Source organism: Labrus bergylta, chromosome 14 (genome assembly GCF_963930695.1).
Source record: "Labrus bergylta chromosome 14, fLabBer1.1, whole genome shotgun sequence".
In the NCBI taxonomy this organism is placed as follows: Eukaryota; Metazoa; Chordata; class Actinopteri; order Labriformes; family Labridae; genus Labrus; species Labrus bergylta.
Window position 1 is genome coordinate 10,817,753 of NC_089208.1, and position 25,869 is coordinate 10,843,621.

At 41.8% G+C, this 25,869-nt stretch overlaps 1 protein-coding gene across 10 annotated transcripts in view; it reads left to right on the top strand.

Moving 5' to 3' along the window:
• Positions 1-25,869, top strand: part of msi2b (musashi RNA-binding protein 2b) — a 265,751-nt gene that overhangs the window by 136,578 nt on the left and 103,304 nt on the right. For all 10 annotated transcript variants that reach the window (XM_065963096.1, XM_065963097.1, XM_065963094.1 and 7 more), the window contains exon 7: positions 8,939-8,987. In XM_065963096.1, the coding sequence (XP_065819168.1) occupies positions 8,939-8,987 (49 nt within the window). The remainder of the gene's footprint in view (positions 1-8,938; positions 8,988-25,869) is intronic.

Consider the following 25,869-nt stretch of genomic DNA (forward strand, 5'->3'; position numbering starts at 1 on the left):
CTATGCATTTTCTATATGTTTCTGTGTGTGTGTGTGTGTGTGTGTGTGTGTGTGTGTGTGTGTGTGTGTGTGTGTGTGTGTGTGTGTGTGGAGAGTTTGCACTCCAGCCGTGCAGTTTTATCACCTCTGCTGAGAGTTGCCACTCATCCATTTTCATAAGGAATTTTCCTTTTTGGGTATAAGAGAGAGAGAGGTTTCGTAGCAGGTTAGGCCTTTGAAAAAAAAAAAAATATCGCTTGTCTGTCTTGTCCCATGTTTAAGAACAGTGTCCCTATTGCCCCTGTGTGTAATTGCGAGGGCTTATGGGGAGCGAAAATTTTGCCCTCTGCTCCTCGTTAAACCTCCACTTGTAAAAGCACTCGAGCGTGGATGCAGCACATTGCGGCTCAACGTTCCCAGACAATGATATAGATTTCCTCTACAAAAGAACAATCGAAAGGGTTGTCACAAATTTGTCCATTGTCACTGGGTCGCTATCATTTCTCTGCTAATTGCCATCATTATAATAGAATATTAGATGCTCTGCACTGCAAAGGGAGTGTTGATGAAGGGGAAGTGCCAGCTGGCTTTTTTTTCCTTGACCTGTATCTGTCGTAATGGTAGCGATTATGATTCTGTGATACTTCATTGATCCCTAAAGATCTTTTTTTCCCCCCCTTACTTCTGTTACCCCTCCAAAGAGAGGCCGTTGTCGAGGTTCAGCTTTAGACTACTGCTCCTGAAGGAGGCAGGAATCAGTCTCTTCCTCAGAGACTCTTAAGGAAAACTGATGCTTGCAAAGAAGGAGGCTCAAACTGGGTCCTCCAGTCAGAAAGTGGCCCCTACATTCAGAATGTGAGTTCACTGTGGACCCTTTAGTGTAGAGTATGTCTGGATGAAAGTGGGTCAAAGGGGCTCACCTGAATTCACTGGGACTTTTAAGATTTTGTTGGTAGCAGTCGAAAAATACCAAAGCTACAGTATGTTGGATCCCTTTTTTTTATTAATACTATACCTTTTAAAATGGAGAGCTGTTCTGGAAAGTCTTTCTTCTTTTTGTAAATTGGTTGATCTACATATCTGGCAAGTTTCCCCACATCGCGGCTTCTGGCTCAATCCCAGCCAATTTACATCTGCGTGGTTATTGCTTTGATATATCATGTTGAAGTGACATTTTAAAGGAGGAAACGCTAATGAGTCTGGACAGTGCAATAAACCTAATGCTAATCAACATAAGAAGTTCTTCAATTTAGCCACATTAAATTGTCCAACCTAGAGAAGTGTGTTGTTAAAGGTTTGTGATCATTGGGAGCATGTTCGTTGGACCAGTTATGGGGGAGAATTTTAAATAATTTCCTCGATCAATTATTTGCCAGATAAATAACTTTTACAAATTTAAACGTACCATGATTGAACCAAAGTGCATGTTTAATAACAGATGTTTTAGACTACTGCCAACGCTAAATCCTAATTTCCAGTAATAAGGCAAACTGAAAAAAGTCAAGTAAAATGTGTTCCTCCATCTTTATTTTGTTGCTTAAACTAATAACCACAACGTGTTTAATATAGTATTGACTTCTGGTTAAGCTTCACTGACATAAATAAGATGAGTTACCATGGTGATGTTGATGGAAAGTATTGCTTGTTGCCAACATTAGCAATAACAGTGCTAATATTGGCGAACCGAGCTGTTTCTTTTGAAGCTAATAGTTTGGAATTAGTATAAGCCTTGGGAGAGTTAAGTGGACCAAACCATGCCAATCCACTCAGTGGGATGTTTAAGGTTTAACTTTGCATTGCTGGAGTTATGCAACACTTGGGTACTCAGTGTCAGGTATTTATATGAGGATTTAGTTAAAGCTGAATTAGCCACATATTGGCACAAGTAGTTGTAAGCTTTTCAAAATGATCCTCTTTTTGAGCATCACCTGGTGAACCCCACAGAGAGCACAGACTGTTCCACGGTGTTTGCAGAGTGAGAGAACAAATCCCAGTGATCGTTGGCCTCGAAACTGACACAGACATTGTCTGATAACTACACAATACACAAAGTGCAATTCTTTCCACTTAGAAAACAGCGACGGTCAACAGAAAATATAATGGATTAAGGCAAGAAGGAAACCTCTATGCACCCAATGCCACCAGCACAACACAAAAAACAGAACTCAGAGCTTCAACAAAAGGACAGGGACAGTCAGTCCCAGGTCACTTTCTGTGGTTCAGGTCTCTCCTTTGGCATCAGATATGATCTATATCAGTGTCAACCCCAAATTGGTGGAAAGCTTCTCTGGTAGCCTTCAGCCGTGAGCAGAATGTAAATGTGCATTTGACACTTCTAAATCGCTGTCATAATTCATTTCCAGAGCTCTTAAATCTCTGCCTGTCACCTGGCACCTCTGCTGTTTTCCTGTCCAAAAACAGAGCACATTAGCCTTTATTGATGCCTTTGTCCTTTGATACATAATTCATCATTCAGCAACATTTTTTTCTGAATTATCCTGTATTTTTCTGTGGTTGTTCAAACATATGGAGAAATACAGACTGAGAGCACTTAGTGTGGATCTAAATTTGAAGTTTTATGACAGGATCTAGTAAAGGCTTTATCTATCAGGGTGTTAGACCAGAGTCAAAAGGAGCTGCTCCTTTACTTTGCTCTGAAGTTTGTTTTACACGCAGTTTTACTCTTGAATCTACATTACCTGTTAACCTCAAACGTTCTCTAGTATTCTTCAAATGTTCACTCTTAATGTACAATAGGTATCACATTACTTTAAGAACAAGTACTTTGGGGGTCTAGACCCTGAGGGTGATGCTGCCATGAATGTAAAGGCTTAAGCTGTAGGCGTCTAATCTACTGTAAACCACTTAGTCCACTGCTTTACATGTAGTTATTAGGGATGTAATGGTAGCTCCGGAGAAAGTTGGAATCAGTTCACACAAAGGACAAATTGGTAGGATGAAAAATTAAACGTGATTCCCTTTTATCAAAGTACATTTTTGTCAGTTCAAGAACCTAAGTCCATGCTGTAGACCCTCAAGAGATTCATTCATTGCTAGAGGACAACAGTATTTATTTATCAAACCACCTGTAGCAGCAACCAGCCACATCTAATTTGCCAACTCTTAGAGCAGTATTTATATGACTGGCCTGACACGTAAGACACAATACTTAAATCAAGAGCCAAAGCCTTCTCTTGGGTAAGATTTATAAGCACTAATCAATACTCTTACTGTCAGGTTGACACAGTAAACTGCAATAAATGAAGACCATCTGGTGTAATTGTTGGTTAAATTGCACTCATTTCACTCAATGTCTTTCATGATGTTAATGATCACCCACTTACACAGCATTCATGAGCATTACCCGTACTGACAGGATGAGAAAGTAGATAAATAATAACAAGTTCCTAAAATGTGTCATCTTTTAATGATACGTAAGGACAGCACTTTAAGGTCGGCACTAAACCTATGATTGTTAAAAGTTATCATGAAACAATATGAAACTACACAAAACGATACGATACAGTATGATAGACTATGACACAATGTGACAGGTTGCCATGTCATGCAAGCAGATGCAATGTGATTGAGTCTGATATAATTTCATACTCCTGAATACACTTTATTGTCCCTTTAGGTAAATTTATCTTGGACTCTAATACTGCAAATATTCATCTTACCTTCACAGAAGTATTAATGATTATAAAATGATAATTTACAACTTCATTTAAACAAAGGAGCACATATGAGTAACAACATCAAACAACATGTACATTACCCTTATTGCAAAATGAATGGGATCCAAGCAAAAATTTGCACTTGTATTTAATCACTACCTCCTGAACTGTGAACTAAAGTAGAATTGTAGGTAAGCAAACATTTTACATTCCTCGTACACTCCTGTCAGCCCCCTTTTTTTTGTTTCAAGTAGAAGGTTATTTGGTTCAAATGTGTTTGCTGCTTTAGTTAAAGAGCTGCCCAGACTTACTGTCTCCCAGCAGCCTCCTTTTTTTTTTAAGTGGTCATGGACTGTTCCAGTGCATACACGCCAGTGAAATAGACTTTTGCTCTTTTCTTCATTGTCACAAAAGGCCAGGCACTTCACTGAAGTTCCCATTCCCCTTTTTACATAGTGATAAGACAGCCATTATCCTTTGAACCTTTCTTTTCAGTAAGCCAGGAGAAAAGGAAGAGTGAAAGAGGAGGAGGAGGAGGAGGACAGAGAAAGATTTCTTCCCTGAGGTGAGCCCGGCCTCACCTCTGTGTGGCGGGCTTTTTTGTGAGCAGTGAAGAGGTCCTTAACCTTCTATCAGATGGAGGCACACAGTTGTGTTCTGCTTGAATAACTACATTGAAAAGCCCTGAAGCACGGGAGATGGTTCTATAGACTCTGCAAGTGGCAGAGAGAGAGAGAGAGACTGAGAGAGAGCTAGATAGTGAGAGAGAGAAGGGGGGAGTGTATTGTATGACCTGCTGGAGTGTGACTCTCACATCATGTGCACATTCTTTGTTAAAGTGCCCATCAGTGCTTCACTGTGAATCTGTGTTCTTTGTTGTATGGGTCTCGCTGACAGGATGGTCCTCCTCTAATAATGTCACAACAACACGGTTCACACATTCATATAATACACTTCCTTTAATAGAGCTCACTTCATTTTACACAGTACCAGCCTCTCTGCTCTCAGGCTGTAAATGGCTTTACAGCAGCAACAATATCAATATCACAGCACACATATTTGAATGTCATGTTGCATGAAGGGCTCGGCCTGGTTGATGGCTCAGGACACTGGGTCCGCTGTTAGAGTTCCACCCAGTCAGATTTTATGTGGAATTCATTTGTTTAACTAGACAGCAACAACAAACGTTGTAGTAATTAAAGCAACATACTTAAACTAATTCGAACTGAATCAGAAGAAGAAGAAGAAGTTGATGTTGGCTCGGCATGAAATAATTTTCCGTGGACTTCTTTCTTGCTGTAGTCACATCACCATCCGGATTTTATCCAGATTTAGTAGACAAATTATCCTAATGTAGGGGCATCACAGGTTGTAGCCCTTAGAACCCCTCTTGTTAGGTGTGTTAATTAAACTGCTTTATTTAGTTGTTGTTTTTTTTACCTGAAATAATTCTTAAGTCTGACGGTGTTGGAGAGGTAGAAACATCCAAGGATACATTTTCTCTTGAAACCTTAAACAATGAAGACTGAAGGAGTCCTTACCTGAAACGCTAACCGGTCAACAGCCACATTATAAAGCAGTAAACTGGTCTACTGAGGCTTCCCTGCTTGTAGATTGTTCTGGGTTAGGGTTAGACCATCTGGAGTAATTGCTGTTTAAATTGAACTTATTACTGCGATCCCTTACTTCAATCTCGCGAGACTTTCACATTGGCCTTTTCCCTTTCCCTTTCCATTATAGTAATGTTTCATTGTTAATATTTTATCACAGCAGCATTGCTCTCCTATCTGAGCAGACACACAGAGCTCTGTTGTAGAGTTCTCTTCATCTCCTTTAATTGTATTGTTGTTTTCAGTGTGTGCCTCTTGGAGGGGATTTATTATTTGAAGTGTTATCAGGATTATGTAAAGCCCATCAAGTAAGATGTACGGATCAGCTGAGCTGTGCTAGTAAAAACACATATTTCATATTTTTTCCCCACCTAAGAGTCAAAGTGAGACGCCTGTGGGCCTGGTTTTGTCATAAAGACTACAGTTCATAATAATAATAATCATATCAGAACACTTGTTTACACAGTAGGTCTACTGTTGAGAATCTAGTTTAAGTAACAAACACTTGGATATGATATTCTCTTTTACCAGTTCCATTAAGTAAAAAAAAAAAAAGCCTCTGGATTTCATATTCAATTTGATTCACAGCTTATGAATCAGGAAACAGATTGTCATGTAAAAGGAGATTCACACCCCTAGTTTGTTTTGATTCCTTCTGTTTTATCTCAGCACAGACTCTCAGAGAATACGCTGTACTAATCAATATCTGTCATAATAGTTGTCTTTTAAGAGGGCCAATATTCTCAGATGGCCCTTTGGTTTTTTGTTTCTACTGATGCATGAAAAAGCTGATCTTTCTGCTGTTTCAATAGCTGATATTAAATGATGTGGTCAAATGCCATACATTTCACACTCCAATGTAAATTAAAGCCAAGCTTGTTTAATTAAAAGCTTACCATAGATGGTAAACATGTCGCTCTGCAGTGGCGCTTTTTCACTCTCACATGTGTGGACATGACAAACTCATTCTGAGGGATATGTTTTCCCTCATATTGGATTCCAGAAGTCTTTAATTATCTGGCCAGGGACTTCATGTTATAATAGAGTTGCTGTGCTTACCAGAAGTTTCTCTGTGTTTTTTAGTTCAATTGAATCACAGCTACAAATTCTAGCCATCCCACTTCCTTTCACTTTAATGTGATTTTCATTAGATCGCCTGGCATGATGAATCACTGGTGAGGTTACCTGACTTTATATTTCTCTTCATAAAACTGTCGCTTCAGGTGATATTGCTCGTTGGCACACGTTTGTTTGTGCATTACTTTTATATGTTTTCCCAGCACACTATCGTCAGATAGCATTTATTTTTTTTCAGAAGTGGAGCAAATGTCATTATTTGTACTGCTTCTTTTCTGTGATATGTCTACAGAGGAAACAGTTTGGGGATATTACTGACTTTGTTCGTGGTTGTACAAAAGATGTAGCACCACAGATGTTACAAATGTATTCATAAAATATACATTTATACAACAGATTTCTAATTATAAAGCTCAAATAGTCTGAAATTTCTGTCTTTTCTTTTTTTCAATTTATTTTGGGGCTGTTTATGACTTTATTGTAGAGATAGGACAGTGGATAGAGAGGGGAAGCAGGGACAGAGAGAGTTGGGAATGACATGTGGGACCCGGGCTGCCCGCTTCAGGGACTACGGCCTCCGTATATGGGGCACGCGCCCTGAACACTCAACAACCAGCGCTACAGTCTGCAATTTCTTGGAATAACCTAAAAGGTTGTGTTGGTCAATACGCTATTAAGACTGATGAAAGAATTGAAATTGTGTCACAAAATCAGTGAGTTTTCTGACACATGGTTTAACATCCAAAGTGTTTATGGGACAAATGTAGGAATGCTTAGCTTGAGAGGCTTGAGAGGTTTTCAAACACGAGAGGGGAGTGATGCTGGACTGAATATCAGCCCTGCTGTGATTCAGTACGTGGCCTCAGGCTTAGTGCAGAAGATAATCACAGCATCGCTGATATCCGGTAAAACATCTCGACCTGGAGTGTCACATTGCTTTTTTGAACAGTTCTAGAACCAGCATATAGAAAAACAGACTGTAATGTTTTGCTCCGCCATCGTCAAGCAACCAAAACATTTTCTTGTTATACATGATGCATACTAGTATCCAGGTTTATCATTACTGCGTCTTATTTGTTCGCCTGCGATGTTAATCTTTTTACAACTCAAACTAAGACAGTAATGAAATCGGAGAAAAATTAGACCACTGTGGCTTATTGCGGGCTTCGCACTATGAAATGCTAACCATCGCATTGAAGACACGGTGTATCTACCAACAAAAATTGGGAAACTCAAAAAACTTGATCAAAACCTGGGATACTCAAGTCCATGTTAAGACACTCACTGTGTCTCAAAGCACTCAAAGTCCCAGTGACGCTGTACTCTACTTCAGCACTTATGGAATGTCTCTTGTCCAATCAGAATACTCTGTCAGAAATAACTGTTGAATAAAGATATGAATGCCATCTTTATAGGTTATTTAAACTCAAATAATTATCTCCAGCTAAATTTGGCAATTTGGAAGTATTTTGGGGAGGTGCAAATAAAGTGCCTGGTAGCCGCATGTGGCCTGTGAGCAGTACAGTGAGTAACCGGGCCGCACAAGCTGTGCCAACGTCTTGTGTGCCAATTGTGTGGCAAGAGGGTGGCATGAACAGTGTGCCAGAACTAGTCTGCCTGGCTGCCAGGCTCTTCTCTTTATCCAATCAGACGGTTCAGCTCGAGTGAGACCCCTATTCTTGTCTCTTCCCCATCTCCCCCCCGCTTTGTCACCCTCCCCTGAAAGAAAAAAAAAAAAACATTCACAGACGGATGCTTGTGTGCACATCTTTTCCCCCTGAACAGCATCAAGCCTCCTCGGTACACTGTAACACTTACCTAGAGACCATAACCAGGGAGGGGACGGTGCAGTATGTTCTCTATTTGCTGCTGTCTTCCCCCCCTTCTTTCTTTTTTTCTCCCCAGACAAAATCCCGGGGTAAATGAGCATGCCTCAGCCTGTTTTTTTTTTAAAGCATTTCTTCAGAGTTATCGAAAGCAGCGTGTGCCTAGAGATCCCAGGTTTCAGAGATGTGCGAGGATTTTTTTTTTTTTTGTTGTTGTTGTTGTTGTCTGCCTGTGTGTGGCTTTATTGGACATGATGAGGGATGATATTATGGTGGATGCTGCTGCCGCTGTGGCTGCGAGATGAGGAAGCATCCCATTTGTCTCACACTCGCTTAGTGTAATGTGTCTATCTGTCACCCTCCCCAAGATCGGACGAAGGTGTTCATCAAAATAAACATATTGTCTGCACGGTTCTTCATTTCTTTCACTGCTTGTCATTGCAGTTAATTTTCCAGCCCACTTTTTCTTTTTTTTTTTTTACTCTTTTACATCTTTGCAGGATGAAAATCACTTGAATTCCTGTATCATCCCAAAAATTACGAGCTACAGACAAAAAAAATAAATTCTAACCTGACACTAATCCTGCGACCGCACACTGATTATGAAGGAGAGAGGTGCTTGGAAAGGAATAAGTGCGGGAATATATATTCTAAGAGTAATTACAACGGGCAGAATGAGATGTGATTCAATGGGGGGAAAGAGGATGACGTGAGCTACTTGCTGAAGAGATTAAGCTAATGTCGCTGCTTTTCTTCTTGTGTCTTCCAGGTTGATGATGCCATGCTTATGTTTGATAAGACGACTAACAGACATAGAGGTAAGTGCACCGCTGCGTCTCCTCTCTTTCCTCACATTTTGTTTCTTTCTGAAAGGTGAGAAAATAGTCATTTTATGTCCTTTTCCCCATGAGATAACACAGAACAGTTCCAATCTTTGGTGATATTAGGTGTGCCGTCTGTTCAACAATGGGAGCGTGTCAAAGTAATCAATAAGCTGGTACGGTGTTTAGAATGTTTGAGACTCGGATGATGATGTGTGTGTGTGTGTGTGTGTGTGTGTGTGTGTGTGTGTGTGTTGATGCGGGTGTGGGTGCTACAGAGGGGTGCTTAAAGGGTGTAAAGATTGCGAGATGGTGGGTGCTGTGCAGTCAGATAACAGCATCAGATAAGGCCCAGGAGAAGCACTGACTTTATCGCTATCTCTCATCAGGCTCCTTATCTTTTCGATGAGGGGGACGTTTCTCTCTCAAGCAGAGGACTTTCCAAAGACAGGTTTTCCTCCCCTGCACCACAATGCCGTCCGTGTGTTGTGTATTTTTTTTTTTTAAAGACAAGGTTTAACCAGAAGCACATATATGCTTGTCACTCACCCCGGAGCCCTTCACGTCGGCTGTTATTGGCTATGAATCGTCACGTATGTGCGTTAGTGCAACTTTCAGGAGACAGACTGTCCCTGGCTGCGTGCGTGTGCGTATCACTGTGAGGAGTCGACAGGCACTGACAGGTATTTCCACAAGAAATAGGAGCAGATACTTCTCTGTTTGTCAGCTCACTTGTAGGCAGAGCTGGCGGCGCAGCATCTCCCTGAACTGGTCTGAGCGCTGTTTTGCCATATTGATTGAAACATTTGTTTGCAGTGAGCGAATCTCAACCTGTATAAATCTTTAAGTGCAGTTGGCTTGGATTTGTTTTCTGCAAAAACGTCTCTTTCTTCTTCTACTGTATCTCTTTGAGTGTGTGTGTGTGTGTGTGTGTGCGCGCAAGAGTGTGTGTGCAGAGGAAACTCTTTGAGTCGGGTAAACAGTTTCTAAGTGTGGAACATGTGAACTGTAGTGGAAGTGATCTCTGGCTTTGAGGGGATTTTGATCTGTAGTGACAGAACCCAGTGTGAGGTCTGCTTTGAGACGAAGGATTCTTTTCTCTCCCTTTCTCTTTCTCTCTCTCTCTCTCATTCTCTTCTTTTTCACTGCTCTCTCCCTCTCTCTCTCTCTCCTGTCTGATGCCCTGCCAGCCCTATGCGAAAGACGATGGGCGCCACGCTCGGGCAGTGTGTTCGGCGTTTGCCTTTAGGCAGCAAAATGCCCTTCAAATGAAGACAATGATGGAGAAACAGCCTCCTTGGCAAATTTTCCTGATGACAGCCAACGTATTTATATAGACTGTGACGCCAAAGAAGGGGACAGGTGCACTTCCTCCTGATTTGCTATTTCCTCTATCTTGCATTTTGATATTTAGTTAGGACTAAGCGGTAGATATTTACAGCTTTCATCTTAAAAACACAACAGCTCTTCCGGATGAATCGCATGCAATATTACAGACCCATATGAAAATGTGAATAATTCATCAGCGCCATTGGTGTGATTGTGTAATATTAATGGCTCAGCTGCCCCGTGACCACATAGAAAAGGGCATTGATTACATTATCGGTGAAACCAGTGCCTGGGCCTGCAGGATCCAGTGATGGGCATCTGGCAGCCAGCAGTCCAAATCAATTTCCCACCTGTGTTCATTTTTATCTTACAGATTGATTCATGAAAAAATAATCCGCGATTTCTCTGCAGCCGTGCAAAGGGTAAAAATAACACATTCTTTATTTAACAATCCGAGTATTACACAATGCAATGTTAGCCACTGTGGCTACTCTGTAATTGCAACTGCTGGATATAACAGTTCTCTCACTGCTTTAATGCTTTGTAGAGCTGTGCAGGAAGGAGCACATTTCTAACAACTAATGCCATTTCTCCTCTTTGTTCTTGTTAATCTTGAATGCTGTCATGCCTCCAACACAGACACACTCTACCACACAAGTGCAATGTCTAGTGCCTTAAAACCACATTTTAAATCTGCACCGACCCAAACCCTAAAGCATCACAGCAGCCGACTCTTTCACAAACTAAAGGCCTAAGACGCTACTTCCTACCGAGGCAAACAAGCAAAAAATGAGGCAAATGTCCCTGAAGGATGCGTGTTTATATTTACTGGAGTCTGTTTGAGGGAAAAAAATAAAAAATACATAAACTTCTACAAGCATATTAAATACACAGACAGAGAGAGAGATTCCATAACTATGGTATATTTCGCAGTTGTATACAAAGCTAAATGATTCCTTTAGAATAGAAGGCGCAGTGTCATTCACAGCAGTTAAAGGTGATCTGTTGTTGTACTTTCTGTAGCACATAATGCCTTCACATCAGCTCATTTGAATGTTATCTTTCTGCCTCTATATTTCTTTTTTTTTTTTATGCAGAGTCTGTATTGTAACTCACTATATTGTATGGTATTGACGTTGGAAGAGTATATTGTGTATTAGCTGCATGATGGGAGCTTGATTGTGAGTGTGTTTTCTTTGGGGCTGTGGTGAATTGGATAGAGGACAAACGTCACACTCCGCTAGTAGCAGCATTGTCCTTCAGACGGTCCCTACGAGGCGGTCAAACGAAAAGCAAGAGGAGACATTCTCTACCCTTCTCATCTTTTCTGTACTTTTTTTTTTAACTCTCTATCTCTCCCAGTCATTCAGTCGCACTCTTTCTTCCCTTTTCTTCTCCCACAGTCCCACTATTTCTGTCCACACGCCATCTCCGCACATAGCCTGTCTTTCTGTTTCTGTCGTCTTTCTCTTCCTGTCTCTCCTGTTAGAGGACACTGGCTGTAAGCAAAGCCCCTCACAAAGGCGCACGCTGCACACCATCTCCCTGGCATTTAAAGGAGTAGAATACGGCCAATTGTGTTGGAAATTGAACTCTCTAAAGCCTCCCTTCCCTCTGCAGCACCTCATTGTGGGTGAGTTCAGTGTCTTTGGTGAGCAGCTTGGGCTGTCCAGAGGTTGATGCCAGAGGGCGCTCATTGTTCCACGCTCTACTGCAGTGCACCCCACCACCACCATCCAGCCCCCCCTTCAACCTTCCCTTCTTCTCCTGACACTCGTTTTGTGGCAGAAAAGGGGAAATAAGGAAAAATGTATCATTCAGCACATTTTCATTTCCTTGTATTTCTGGAGGATTTATTTAGCAGTGCATACACGTTCTCATAACAAAATAATCAAATACGGCAGCTTGGTATCTGGCCCAATGCTTCAAAAAGTGAAGATCAAGGTAACACTAGCTTTAATTTGAAACATGCAAGGCTCTTAGGCCAAGTCAATATGCAGCGTCTAGTTTGAAATTCAAAACAAAGTAGTCAGAGTAAGTGATAATAACAAAGTAACACCTGGTTAGATTACATAAAAAAAGCTTACTGACAAACTTTCACACTATTAGGCATAAAGATATGCAACAACCATTAGCAGGAATGGGGGAACATTATTAATGAAACACATTCTAGGACTACGATTTATCTGCAAAATTAGTTTCACTATGAACGGATGATTATTTTAGTCGATTTGATCTTGAAATTTTGTGATAATTACAATTTCCCAATTTCAAACTGCTTCAGACATCATCACGACTTAGATAGAAATGACAAGAACAAGCAAAACCTTTCACTCGACTAAAAAACAACTAATTATGAATCTTAAAAAACTGTTTGTTTCTCATTGCAGCTTTAGTTTTTGTTAAAGCACTGCTTTTTTTGATTAATTAAAAACATCATGGTTTGGTTCTTAATATGTACAACAATACATAAACTAGATGATGTAACTGAGGTTCATATGTGACCAGAACTTATAAAGAATTAAACTTTTTAAAGACGTCATTATTTGTTCTGCATGGTAATCAAACCCCGGGCTCTTCAGTGAGACGCTGGTTTTTGTTTGGCTCATCCATCACCACCAAACTGCCATCCCAGACAAACTATACAGAATATAATGTGAGCCCATCGCCAAGTTAAAAACAACAAGCCAGAGGAGACTGTCCAAAATTTCACCCTTAAAGGTTACCTACAACTTTTATGTGGTAAGCGTTATGCAACTGAACAGGCTACAGTTTCTGACCAATTGGGAGTGAGCCTGGGCTGGCGGTGCAGGACATCCAGATTACAGTGTGTTTGTGCTCCAAAACTCAGCCTGTGTTTTGGGACAAGGGCATGAGCACAGTAGTCACGGTCTACACATGCCAGTCGTCATCGTTCCCAGCAGCCTCGACATGACTTCACATGCCGCCCCTGGATGACAGTGCGAGCTGTACTGGTGGGAAATAAAAGCTTTTGGAATAGCCCTGAGTCAAAATCATTCTTGTCATCCTTTGCCTACTCCCTGTCCCGCAGGCTGACGTTTTATCTATGATCTAAGATGTGATTCCACTGTCAAACACAATTGGTAGTGCCAAAGAGAATGCTGCTGAGGTGGGAAAAAATGGCGTCTCTTAGAGGAGGGGATGAAAGAGTGGAAACTGTTGTTATATCCGCCAAAGTATTGTTTTTTTTATGTGTGTGTTTGTTAAAGGTGCAGTAGATGGCTACATTTTTTGTTCTTACTTTCATATGCACCTTTTAAAATGTTCCACATCATAATCGGACCTCCCTCTCCACTACATTACCCTTCTCTTCATCAACACATCCTTCCGTAGCATAATTCCAAGCACATAATTCAAACAGGACCTTTTCAAAGTAAAATAAAAAGTGACGCTATAGACTCCCCCTGATTTGATTATTCACAAGCAGCTTCTCCACATGAATCCCCAAAAGATAAGTAAATACAATGCAAATTACTGCATTGCAATCCCAATGCTAAATTACACTCTTACAATTAGAAGTAGCTGATTAATTGGGTCAAAACTGCGTGCCAGAGTGATTGTGTGATTCATGCTCTGCAAAAAAAACAAAAAAAATTCTGTAAAAAGTCAGTCAGCACTCGCAAAGTTTTCAGCAAGTTTTGAGTTGATTACTGCAAGTTAAAACATACTGAAGGAGGTACCTATATGTTTCAAGTGATACATGAGTTCTCTCTCACCTTTTTTAATTACACCATTAAGGAACATGATGAAATCCCAGTGTAATTCCATTCCTATTGTTTTACAACAGTTTGTAACCAGACAGCACCCATTAGTGTAGCTTTATAATGGCTGCGTGACTGATTGTAAGCCAAATTCCTTCTTTATTTGAATGATGCAAGTAATAGTAATGTGCAACAGTGTTGGGGACCTGGATAAAGAAAAGGAGGCTGGATTGTTTCAGTCACAAGGCAGCTTTGTGTGAGCGAGGCACATATTAGAAGCCACGTTCCTAGAGAAGAAGAAGGGGGGGGGATTCTTGTTTTTTTTTTTTTAAGTGAGGACGGGGCCCAGCCTGATGCTGTGTGAATTTGTGTATAGCTTTTTTTTTTTTTTTTCTGTGGGCTTAAAGGGCTGGTTTTCTTCTTGGCAGACAAACAGAAGGCTGCATTGTGTGTGTCAGTAATCTCTTTACCTGGATTGGCAGCAAAGCTAGCAAGTGCAGCTCCCAGTGTGGAATTGGCACTGAGGAGTCAATGTCACACTGAGCGAGCTGCCTCCCAAACAACCAAAAAACTGGTTGTGTGTCTGCGGGACTGTGTTTGTGGATGACAGCATGCAGTTGTTGGTCCTCCTTTCTTTTTTCCAACTTGTGTGTCTTTGTTCCTTAAATAGGTGAATTTAACAGCACACAATAGCCAAGCTTATGAATATGCGACGCAGTCCAACTTTCTAACACTATCATCTTATTATTTAAAGGATGTTTTTGGTGTGTGTGTGTGTGTGCGCAATTTCAAAACTATCCTTTACACAGCAAAAGTCTCTCCGCCGGGATACACAAGCTCCTACTGTAACAAAGGCTTGAGTGGTATTAGGTGTCATTATACACCAACTATTTGACATAAATTGGCCTCTGCCGCCTCACTGGGTGAGTAGAAAAAAATAATTGGCCTCATTACCTTTCATCTCACTGGCATATTACATTCATTATTTTATATAAAGAGAGCCACTATGAGTCCTGTAACCTGGGAAGCAGCGCAGCGCCTCCACAGGTTAACTGTTGCTCCCCGAAAGAAAAACACCCGCTATTTGACGTCACCACAATGCCTCATCAGCCACTGGTGCTGGGGATTGAACATGGCCGACTGGGCAGAGGATGTCTGTCTGCAAAGTGATTGCTGGCTCATTGACTGAGTAGGAGGGGTGGGGGGTGGGGGGGGGGGGGGGGAGGAGGTGTAGAAAAAGGAAATGCGTACAGTTAGAAGAGAAACGGGGGAAGAGGATGGAAAGAATGGCAGACTGAGTAGATGAAAAAGTAGAATGAAGGCATGGTGAGGGAGAGAAAAGGAGGGAAATAAAGAAAAACGAGAGTGCCTCAGCGGGAAGCCTCCCCCTGCTGGCTCCTCAGGCTGGAAACTGCTGCCGATGGCTTCAAAAGAGCGCCAGGCAGTCTAGGCCTCCGCTTCTAGCAATTAGAGATCACTCCAGCGGATGCCTCCTGGCCAGCCTGCAAATCCCTCAAAAATACCCTCTGATTACTACTGTAGGACACAGGCTGTTTACCAAATGGATCTAGCACTGCTGAGAGCGATGTTTGATAATGCCTTTCTTTTGTTCAGGCAAGACAGAGAGGGAGCGGGGTCATTTGGGTATTTTTATTTTTTTTTTTTAAAGTAAGAGATGGCGCGACTTCAGAGATGAATTCCCAGCGAGAAAAGAGAAGTTAACCATTTCTTTAATTTTTCAGCCAAATAGCCCGCGCTGTGTTTACAAGAGAACAAAACCTATTTGGACAGAGCTCAAATACTGTATCTTTCTCGCAGCGCTTTTTACAAGACCAAGCTCTTCTTTGATGGTTAATATCCTTCACTGCCGATCCCTTTTTAAACAACCCAATCCCTGCAGGTTCCTCAGGAGTTGTAGTGTTTACAGATCTCAGCTCCTCTGCGCTCTGTGACTGGTGTATAGCAGCACTGATGCAGAGTAAAACAATCAGCCGCCGTGCTTGACTTAACTGATTGACACAACGCTCGCATCAAGTGGAATCAGATTTTTCTGCACTTTTTCGTCCCTGTGCATTGCTTCAGCCCTCCAACAAGTAGCTGACGTATCCCTCGCTGTATTCTCTCACCTTGACAGACCTGATATTAGCGATTAGCGTGAATGTCATTTAAATGGCAGAGCTAATCATACACTCCAGGTCTACCTGCACCTGAGGGCCCCCTCGCCTTGGCCTAATCACGATGACAAAGGAAATGATGTGTTTAGCCACTCTTAATAACTGCTTGTGCTCATCAGATCCACCGTGAGCTAGCTATGCCTCACTGGGGATGCATGGCATACGGCATGGAGTCAGATCTTTGGCCCTGCTTCTTCTTCTTCTTCAGGGTGTATGTTGTGGTCTCCGTAATGACATTACTCCTCCAAATGTACATACGTGCTTCTTTTCTGTAATGAGACGTTGTAGACAGTTAAGTGATCAAATGTCACCTGCCTGTTGCTAACATCTGCCAGTACAGTAGAAGAACTTTTTTTTTTTTTTTTTTTTTTGGGGGGGTGGTGGTAGGGGGATCTTTAGTCCAGATGGGTTTGGATTTGAATTAGCCTCTGCTGTGCCGGCCCTGCATGACCATTGCAAGGAGGGGAAAGGAGGGATGAAGGCAGGGGATTGTGGGAGAAAGCCTGGGGTTTTAATCTCTTCCCAATGTTTATCTCACCACCAGGAGAAAAGCCACGTGCCATTAAAATCTTCAACTTCTCCCACTGCTTGTCTGCACAAGGCGCACTATCGAAGATGTTTGAAGGACAAAATGGAGGGTACAAAAACATTAGCAAAAAAAAAGCCATGCATGGTATAATTGGTTCTTGTATGTTCAGTTAATATAAATTGATCTGTTCCATGTTTAGCACTTCAAATTCGCCGTACATAGTCTCCTTAAATCGTAGCGAAGAACTTATTTGAACAAAAAAATAAGTAAACATCTCTGGCCCCAGCTGCCACAGGGAATCAGTCTCTTCAGGAAATGAAAATGCCAGCTTGGAATTGTCATCATATTGAGAGTTAGCTGCCCTCTGACCTTGTAATACCCCCACAGCCTCTCTATTTGTGACCCGCTGGATGCTCTTAGAAAGTGAAACCATCGGGGAGGATCTACTGCTCACATCATCATTCTCAGAACACCTAATAGTGGATTTACCAAGGTTAAACCTCCTGCGAGATTGCAGCCACCGTGACCTGGAATACAGAGTTAACTTCCTCACAAGCACACACACAAAATGTAAGACATGCATCGCCTGTGTAAGACACACATCGGCACTCACATATAGGTGTTCTGAAATTGCATTCTGCAAGGATAATCTCCGCTTTAATCTGGATAATATATAGCTATTAAAGTGCTTAAGAGTCGAGATATTTAAAAAAAGGAAAAAGAGGGGGAGCAGCTAATGCGTTTTGTATCTTACGTGCACAAGGCTGCTCCAGAGAGAGGCAAGGGAAGTGGAAGCTTCCCTCTGCATTGTCCCCTGTATTTACAGCCTGATTGGTGCCCACCCAGGCATCTTACAGCTGAGCGCAGCACATGAGGGAATTAGGTAAGTGTCTGCTGTGCAGCGTTAGTAAAATATGTCACTTCTTGTCTTTGTAGGAGTTTTAAAACATGCTGATCACATGGACTTGCTGTTGATAGTATTCACGCCCACGGATGCACCACAGAGACATCTGGGCCTCTGTTGTCCTCTTTTGTGTAAGATATTTCCATGAGAGATTTCTGAAAAGTGATTTCTAATTGTATTAAAGTTCAGTTAGGTTTCTTTTTTATCCAACTGAAAATTCATACACTTTAATGAAAAGGGCTGCTTACAGTTTATGGATACAGTTCCACTTTTTAAAACAATAAGAGCACTATTCAGGTTGAAAGACGGAAATATGATCAGTCATTTTACATTTCAGTAGCCATTATTGAAGGAAATTCTTTGATTTTTATCGCTTAGAGGCATAGAAGATTAACTTACATTTCAAAGATTGCATTCAAAACCAGTAACCGGGGTTTCAGAAGTTTTCTTTTTCTTTTTCAGGAAAAAAAAACCTTCAATATGACCTCAGTGTAAGCTATATCATGTTCCAATAAAAGAACACAACATAAACTTGTTATCAACTGCTTTGAAGTTGCTATTCTTTTTTTCTTTTTTGTATCCCTCTTCAGTATAATCGTGGTCAGAATACAGCGACCCTAACGGCTGAAAATCACAATCAGCCACATCTGAGCCACAGCAATCAGTCCTCACAGAAAGATTGCAGCTGAATTAGATTACATCACCTCCAGTCCAGCCATCTAATCTTAGATAAAAGGGAGACCGAACAATCTCTGCTTTCTTTCTTATGCTTCTTTCTTTGTGCTTTGAGGGTCAACCTGAGTGTGGTATGTCGCTCTTGAGTGTTTCACCAACATGCCAGTCATCCCCATATTTTAAAGCTGATCTCCATCCCCCCAGATTTGATTTTTATTTGACCAACATTTCCCCTGCTGTCCCTCCTGATTGCCCCCCCACAGTCCTGCAGGTTTACCACTTAAACAGTTGTAGGAGCTCCTTTTCAAGTGGAAGAGCTTTTTATACAGAAGCCGCCAAAAACAATCAGAGCACTGCAGGGAACATCCTGGCACTGACTGGTATTTTCCAGACAAGATAGACTTATTTTTCTTAAGTGTGCACCTGTAAACGGCAGCAAAAACAGCTATTCAGGTTGCCATTATGAACAATAAAGCACAACAGCTCTGAGGGGCTGCATGGCGATTGTCCCAATATTACCCAGAAGCCTTTAGGCTGCCTCGTGTATTTGTAAGAAATAGGAACTTGACATGTAACGGAAACTGACACACAAACACTCTTAAATTCTGTGTTGATTTTTGTTGAACGGATTCAAAATGAAAAATGCATTTCAATATCGTGACAAGCAACAAGAAGTGTTTGTGTGCGGCTAACATGCAGCTCCTGAGATGACCTGCGATGGTCAGTTTGTGTGTAAATGTGTGTGAGTGAGTGAGCCTCCGCGGTGTAATAAGGGTTGCCTACCCAAGCGTGTGAGTCACGGTGGAGATGCCTGGCTCATTAGGTACCATGGCAGGATAATGTATGAGCAGTTCTCGTGAAGAGAGAGTGAGCAAGAGAGAAAGATTGAAGCAGCCATTGTTCTTTCTCTTCTCTCTCTTCTGTCTCTCCCTCTTGCCTCCTCCTCCTCCTCTTCTTCTTACTCTGCTGCCAGTTTCTTCTTTGTGTGTGCGCGCCTGGGGATATTTAGGCTCCCTGGTCACATTATTCCCTGTGTTTTGATGCAGAGCTGCCACTCCATGGGTTTATACCATTTTATTCATAAATGAATTTATTTATTGGTTTATTAAATTTAATTCATGGCGTCTTGCATGATGCTTGTTTTGCGGCTCTGTTGCTCGATTGACAGGTTGCCAGTCATGGTAAGATTCCATATCCCATCGGCGTCATGCAGCAGCACGTTGCTAATTGAGTTGAATGCGTAGCTCGTCTCTCCTCAGTGGATCCATCTGTCGCCGTCTTGTCATCAGTTTGTTCGCACTTGACAGGTTCCAAGTCGCTCTTTGTGTGTTTAACTGTGCACTCCTGTGTAGGTGTGCGGAGTATTTTATTTATGCAAGGGGAGCGTGTGTGTGTGTGTGTGTGTGTGTGTGTGTGTGTGTGTGTGTGTGTGTGTGTGTGTGTGTGTGTGTGTGTGTGTGTGTGTGTGTGTGTGTGTGTGTGTGTGTGTGTGTGTGTGTGTGTGTGTGTGTGTGTGTGTGTGTGTGTTCAGTACAATGCCATTTAGGATGGGTGGCTGCCTAGGGGCTTGTTCTCTGTATTAGGTTCTGCCCCGCTGTGAAGTCCCACAGAGAACAAGCCCTCAGCCAGCCACCTTCTTTATATGACGCTGTCTACTACACACATGTTGATACCCTTTAAGTCTCTGGAAATTTGGCTTGAAAAATGAAGATGCAAATTTGATACTAAAATTAAGATTCCCAAAAAGCGTCCAAATCTCAATCAACAGAATTGTTTATACCTTGATAATAAAAAAAGCTTATCTTGCTGTTTATACATTTTTTAACAATAATGGAGATTTGGCTGATGTTGGCTCCTTGGCTCTTATTTTGATTGACATCCTTCTAACGCTGCATACAACACTTGCGATTGTGATATTCAGCACTAAAAGTATATTTGACTGATATGAGTCCAAAGCAGAGGGCCTGTTATCTGAATATTACCCACTTAGATCAGTCGAAGACTGCTGAGTTAAAAAATGCTTTTCTAAAGATAACGTAGCTAGAAGTGAGCATACACTCTTAAGATGCCCCTATTTGTCGTAGAGGTTACAATGCTTAATGTTAACTGTGTAGCATTAGCTAGTGCCTTATTATTACATAACTCATCTCCCTCCAGCTTGGTGTTGCAAATACTACTCCTGCTGCCAACAAAAGAGACATATGTAGTCAACAGCAGCAGACGTCAATATTCACCTGCTGGCTAAGTTAATGCTCGCTGTAAATAGACGAATAGCTGGCGTGATACATTTTTTATGGCTGGATTCATTGCATAATGTTTTTCGAATTCATCCAAGATTGGCCAAGGCAAATTCAAACTCACTATCTAAGAAGCTTTCTGAAACTGCATTTTAAGAGACACACACACACACACCAAAACGGAGCGGTTTCTACAGGGTCACAAACCTCCTCTGGTGCTTGATTCAGGTTATATTTTGACCAAAGCACAGCACAGATGTTTCATTTAGATCACAGGGGGACTGTTTGAAAAGGTGAAAAAGGGCTATAATATGTCCTCTTTAAAGAAATATGCAAACCCCTTTTTTCAGGGGATACGTACAATCCAACCCAAAATGATCTGCTATAAAACTGAATTTGTGAAACGACTCGGGTCAAGGATAACATCTGACATCACAAGACTCATTCTTTTAGCTGTTGATCTTCCCTTGCAGTACCACCTCGGCTGTAAGAGAGGTTACACAGCAGCACATCAATAGTTCATAACGTTACACAGGGATGCATGTGGGCTGATGATATGACTAATAAGTCTGGAGATTTTTTTTTTTTTTGTTTTGGTTTTGCCTCTGTGGAATTGGAGGTGTAATTGAAAATACATGTAGGGTTAATATATGTTGAGTACGTTTGTGTGTTCGTGTAGGAACCACATGGTCGGTTGTAGATGTGCGCTTCAGTCCCGGTCTATATTTGGCTGATGCTGAGAGAGAGTGAACTTAAAAAGACGATGTGTCTGTGTGATGTGTTCCCTCCATCAGTAGATAGATGATGTCTACGGTGTGTTTTCCCCCACCGCACCTTCATCACTGTCTTTCATCGGCGCTGCCAGCCTCTTTCTGCTCCCGCTTCACTCTGTTCTCTCAAAGTTCTGCGCGTGTGAAAAAAAGACAGACATAAAAGAGAACACAGGGGTGTACGAGGGGGGGGGGAAGATGTGCGTCTGCATGTACATTGATGGCACTTCACACAGCAGCGTGTGTCCTGGCTTTGATTCAGTATGAGTGTGCTGTAAGACTAGAGCGAATAAAGACGAATAAAGAAGAATAAAGACGCTGCGCTGCTTGAAAGGGGAGGTTCACTGCGCTCCTCTGTCAGCATGCTTTGGGAGGGGATTCTGTCTCGAGAAGAGCCGTGGTAAGACCCCAAGTGTTCCTCCATACCTCTAGAAGGCAGCTTCTCTTTTTGCTCGCATGTGAGCGTTCGTGTCTCTCTGTTTTCTTTTTTTTTTTTTTTTTTGTACTTGGAGCACGTGGGAACCAAATCTTTGCACTCTATAAATAAGCTGCTGCCTTATCATCAGTCCCACCTTCCACGCTCATGTGAACTTTTATCACAACAGATACTTGAATGTTGCCTCTGCATAGTCACACATGCGTACAACCACGTGTTTGCACCCGTCTTTCCAAACTGCCAGTTAAAGAGCAGTTGCATCAAAAGGCGGCTGTCTCTCATCTCACGTTATCTCCGTCATCTTTTTCCTCGCTTCTCTGTCACTTCACACATTTTTTTTTTTCCCCTCTCATACACTCACTCCCTTGTGCTTCTCCCTCTTTGTTTCCTACCCAATCTCATCCTCACCTTTGCCTCTCACTGCGCTGCCTGCCAGGGAGATTCTTTTTTTGTTTGTTTGTTTGTTTGTTTTACTTCCATCTCCCCTTTCTAGAGGGTTCTTTTTTTTTTCTTTTTTTTTTTTAAATGCCTCCTCAAAGGATCCATATCACAGGTTTCTTCTCTGTCCACGCACCTGAAACCCCCCAGTCCCTCTCTCCACCACCACCTCCTCCTCCACCCCCACCCAATCCATCAGACAGCCAGCAGCCAGCCTCACCGACTCCCTGCCTCATTTCTCATAAATTAGTCGTACCTCTCACACACTTTCTCTTTTTGTTTCGTGCGCTTACTCATTCCATTCTCCGCATGCCCTCTCCTGCCTTCCATCTCTCTCTGGTCCTCACATTTCATTTTTCTTCCTACAAATGCCACACAGCAGTCCCTTAAGAAATGTCATTTCTGTCTTCTCCTTTTGTTCTGTAATTTCTCCATGTCCCTCCTTCTCTCCGGGGAATCTATTTATCGTCGACTGTTCCTCTGTCCCCAGCTCTCTGATCTCTCAGTCTCCGTCTTCCTCTCTACGTCTGTCTCTCTGTCTCTGTCTCTGACATTCCCCTGTTCCATTTTTCTGCTTCTCCCTTTTTTCTTTTCTGCCTTACACACAGTTCATTCAGTGCAAGTTTGAAATGTCATATTGGCATGAATGTTAGGTCATTTATTTTTGCAATATCATACCATTAATACTGATACCAAGAGAGAGCACTTTGTCCTTTAAGGGAAACAAGCTGTCATCAGACTGTTTCTCATGTAGATTTCAGTGCTCGTGTGCATTTCTTTGCTATTGTCAGAAAGTCATTTTGCCCATTTTTTTTTATTCCCCAACCTCCTTCAGGTGATGAAAGTTTATGACACAAAATGGCACAAAGAATTATTAACATGTGACAAATTCACAAGGTTGCTGTTTTGTTTCTGTAATCATAAAGCTTTATTCTACTGCAAGAAAGAAAGGTTCAACATAAACCAATTAGGATGAAATATCTGACCTACAAAAAGGTCAAATCTGTTGAAGTCCAATTACAGGACCGTGTCACACAACACGCATGTGCGTCTTTTATGATACATTCCTGATAAAATGTGACATACTGAAGTGTCGTGTCAATAAAGGAAGTTTTGCAGCGTTTTAGTTTTGTTGTCTGAGATTGCAAATATGGTGATAAGGGGTATTTGTAGGTTTGTTTTTGGAGTCGTATTACCTGCATGATGTCATTCAGTGACACTGTCTGCCTTCTGTTCTATATTTGTCTGATCATGGGGATCCTGTTTAGTCCTAGCAGAGGATCAACCAATGCTGGGGGAGGGAAAATGGGTCACAAACTGGAAGACACTGATGTTTTTGAACACCTGAGGTGAATATAAAAGCTTTCATAATTGGGCCATATATTCAGTCGTCATTGTGTTACCTCATCTGGCTATAGATAATGCTAAAGGATCTCTATTATGTGTGAAAAGCAAATGGCAACCTGGGGTGTTGAAAGTAAACCATAGCACTGTAAGTTCTTCATTGGTAAAAACTGTAAAGGGGTGAGGGCTAAAAGTTCCACCTATATTTGCATTCTTTGCGAATTTGGTAAATGACTGACAGGTGGGTGAGTTGTCGCTGTTTGCCAGGATGCTTAAGGATGCCTCAGCTCTACCTCTTTGCCTGTTGCTAGGTTGATTGCTAATAAGATTGAGATTGTATGTCCAACATGCTGACTTCTGACCTCTGACATTTGATCATAACATCTCTTCAGAAACCAATGGGTGACAAGACTGAGAGTTGATTGATCTATGGTGAAAAGTTGTAGCTGCTCAATCTATTTAAATCTATTTCTTAGTTGTTTGGATCCTGATGGTTTAAATTGCACAGAAGCATCTATGCTCACTTTACATACTGCCGCCAGCATGCACAGAAAAAAAAAACTTATAACCCTGAACAATTGTCAGTTCTGTTCCCCCTCTGGTGTTTTTCACGATAATCCCTGTCACAGAGACACTCAGATCCAGCAAGGATGCTTTGGCGCAAATGGGTAAGATGTATAACTAAAATTCAGTGCTTCAATTTTGATTCTGGTTCTTCTGTGTCGGGAAGAGCATCACACGCTCCCAGGTAGACACAGAACCAATTTACTAGGCCTGTGACAAAAGACGAGGCGGTTATATGAGAACACGCCGGTCTTCCTGCTGATCTTAAACTACGTTTGTCAGATTCCAAATGTGTTCACGTTCAGGTGAACAGGGTTCTTTTACCCGTGATGTTGATTTGCAGCATCTGAATTCTGGTAAAAAAAATTGTGACCAGCAAAGATCTGGTGTTTTGATGCACAATACACCTTTTGGAGTCTCTTGAGAACTGCCTCAATTTGGTCTTTATGTGTTGTTATGTGCTGGGCTCTTGGAAGAAAAAAAACAACATCTCTGACTGTTTCTCAGCCTGTTTTGGTTGAACCAGAAGTGACTCTTCCCTGGTGCATCTCGTCAAAAAAAAAGATTCCACTTGAGGACGGTTCTCTGGCGTGCAGGCATGCAGGCACTTGTGTTCCATCAAAATGCTAATAATATCATCTGCAATATCCAGAGCAATATTATTGTAGTGCTAATTGGTGAAAAAATGGTTGATGGGAGCACCTGCCCACCCCACTACTCAATTATATTTAATTACAATGGCTGAAATAAAAGGGAACAAATTGTTTAATGATCAATGTGTCTTCAGTTTGGGAACGCTTTGCGGCCGTGTGTGTGTTGTGTGCGTGCGTGCGTGCGTGCGTGCGTGCGTGTGCGGCTCATTTGGATGTTGTGGAGGTCGTCTGTGTCTGAGTGGAGCGGGGATAAGTGAACGTGGGCCCCTCAGGAGAGGAACTTCTCTCCCCTTTGGTTTTTCTACACCATGATTTATTCATCACACCACATTTCTGTAGAAGTGGTCTTTGTGAGCGTCTCATGTGCTGATATGTTGCCCCACACCTCCTTGTGGTTTCACACTTTGGGAGGCTTGCTGCGTCATACACGTTAAGGGGGTGACATGGTAAGAAAAAAAAAGTAAAAATGGATTTTGAATGAAGCAGTGCGAAAAAAAAAATATGAATCACAGAAGATCTGTTGGAACAAGAGGGAAGGAAAATCCCTTATTTTTGAAACAATCAATGCCTCCCAAATTGTCAAATGAACTTTTTCTGCTGGAGTGGCTACTGAGAAGTAGGTAATTAATAGCTTTTTGGGGGTGGAGTTCTTTCCTGGTATGTGTCAGTTTTTCTGGCTGCCTTCAAAGTGATAATGCTCCCCGGCTGTTGCCCTCGGGGACTGCTCCATCTTATTAACTTGTCTGGGGAGACAGGGCTGCCTTGCTGCCTGCTTTACTGCCTGCAGGGATGGAGAAAGGACCACTAAGTCTTGAGCTGTCTTCTCCTGCCCCAAACATTTGCCTGCTCGCTGTATTTCTTTGTATTCACTTGTGGATGTTAGTGTGTGAACTCGCATATCAACTGACTCAAGGAGGGAATAGTTAAGCAGTGAAGAGACGGTGATTAAATATAATCAGTAAGTCTTTGTGGGGGATCGTATCTGCAGTCAGAGGCTGCGTTCGACTTCACAAAGTTGGTAATGTGGTAGATCGAGTTAATGAAAAGTAAGCCGTGCAGCAATCTAACTTCTTCTTTCCTGATAACTAATCCAATATCTTAGCT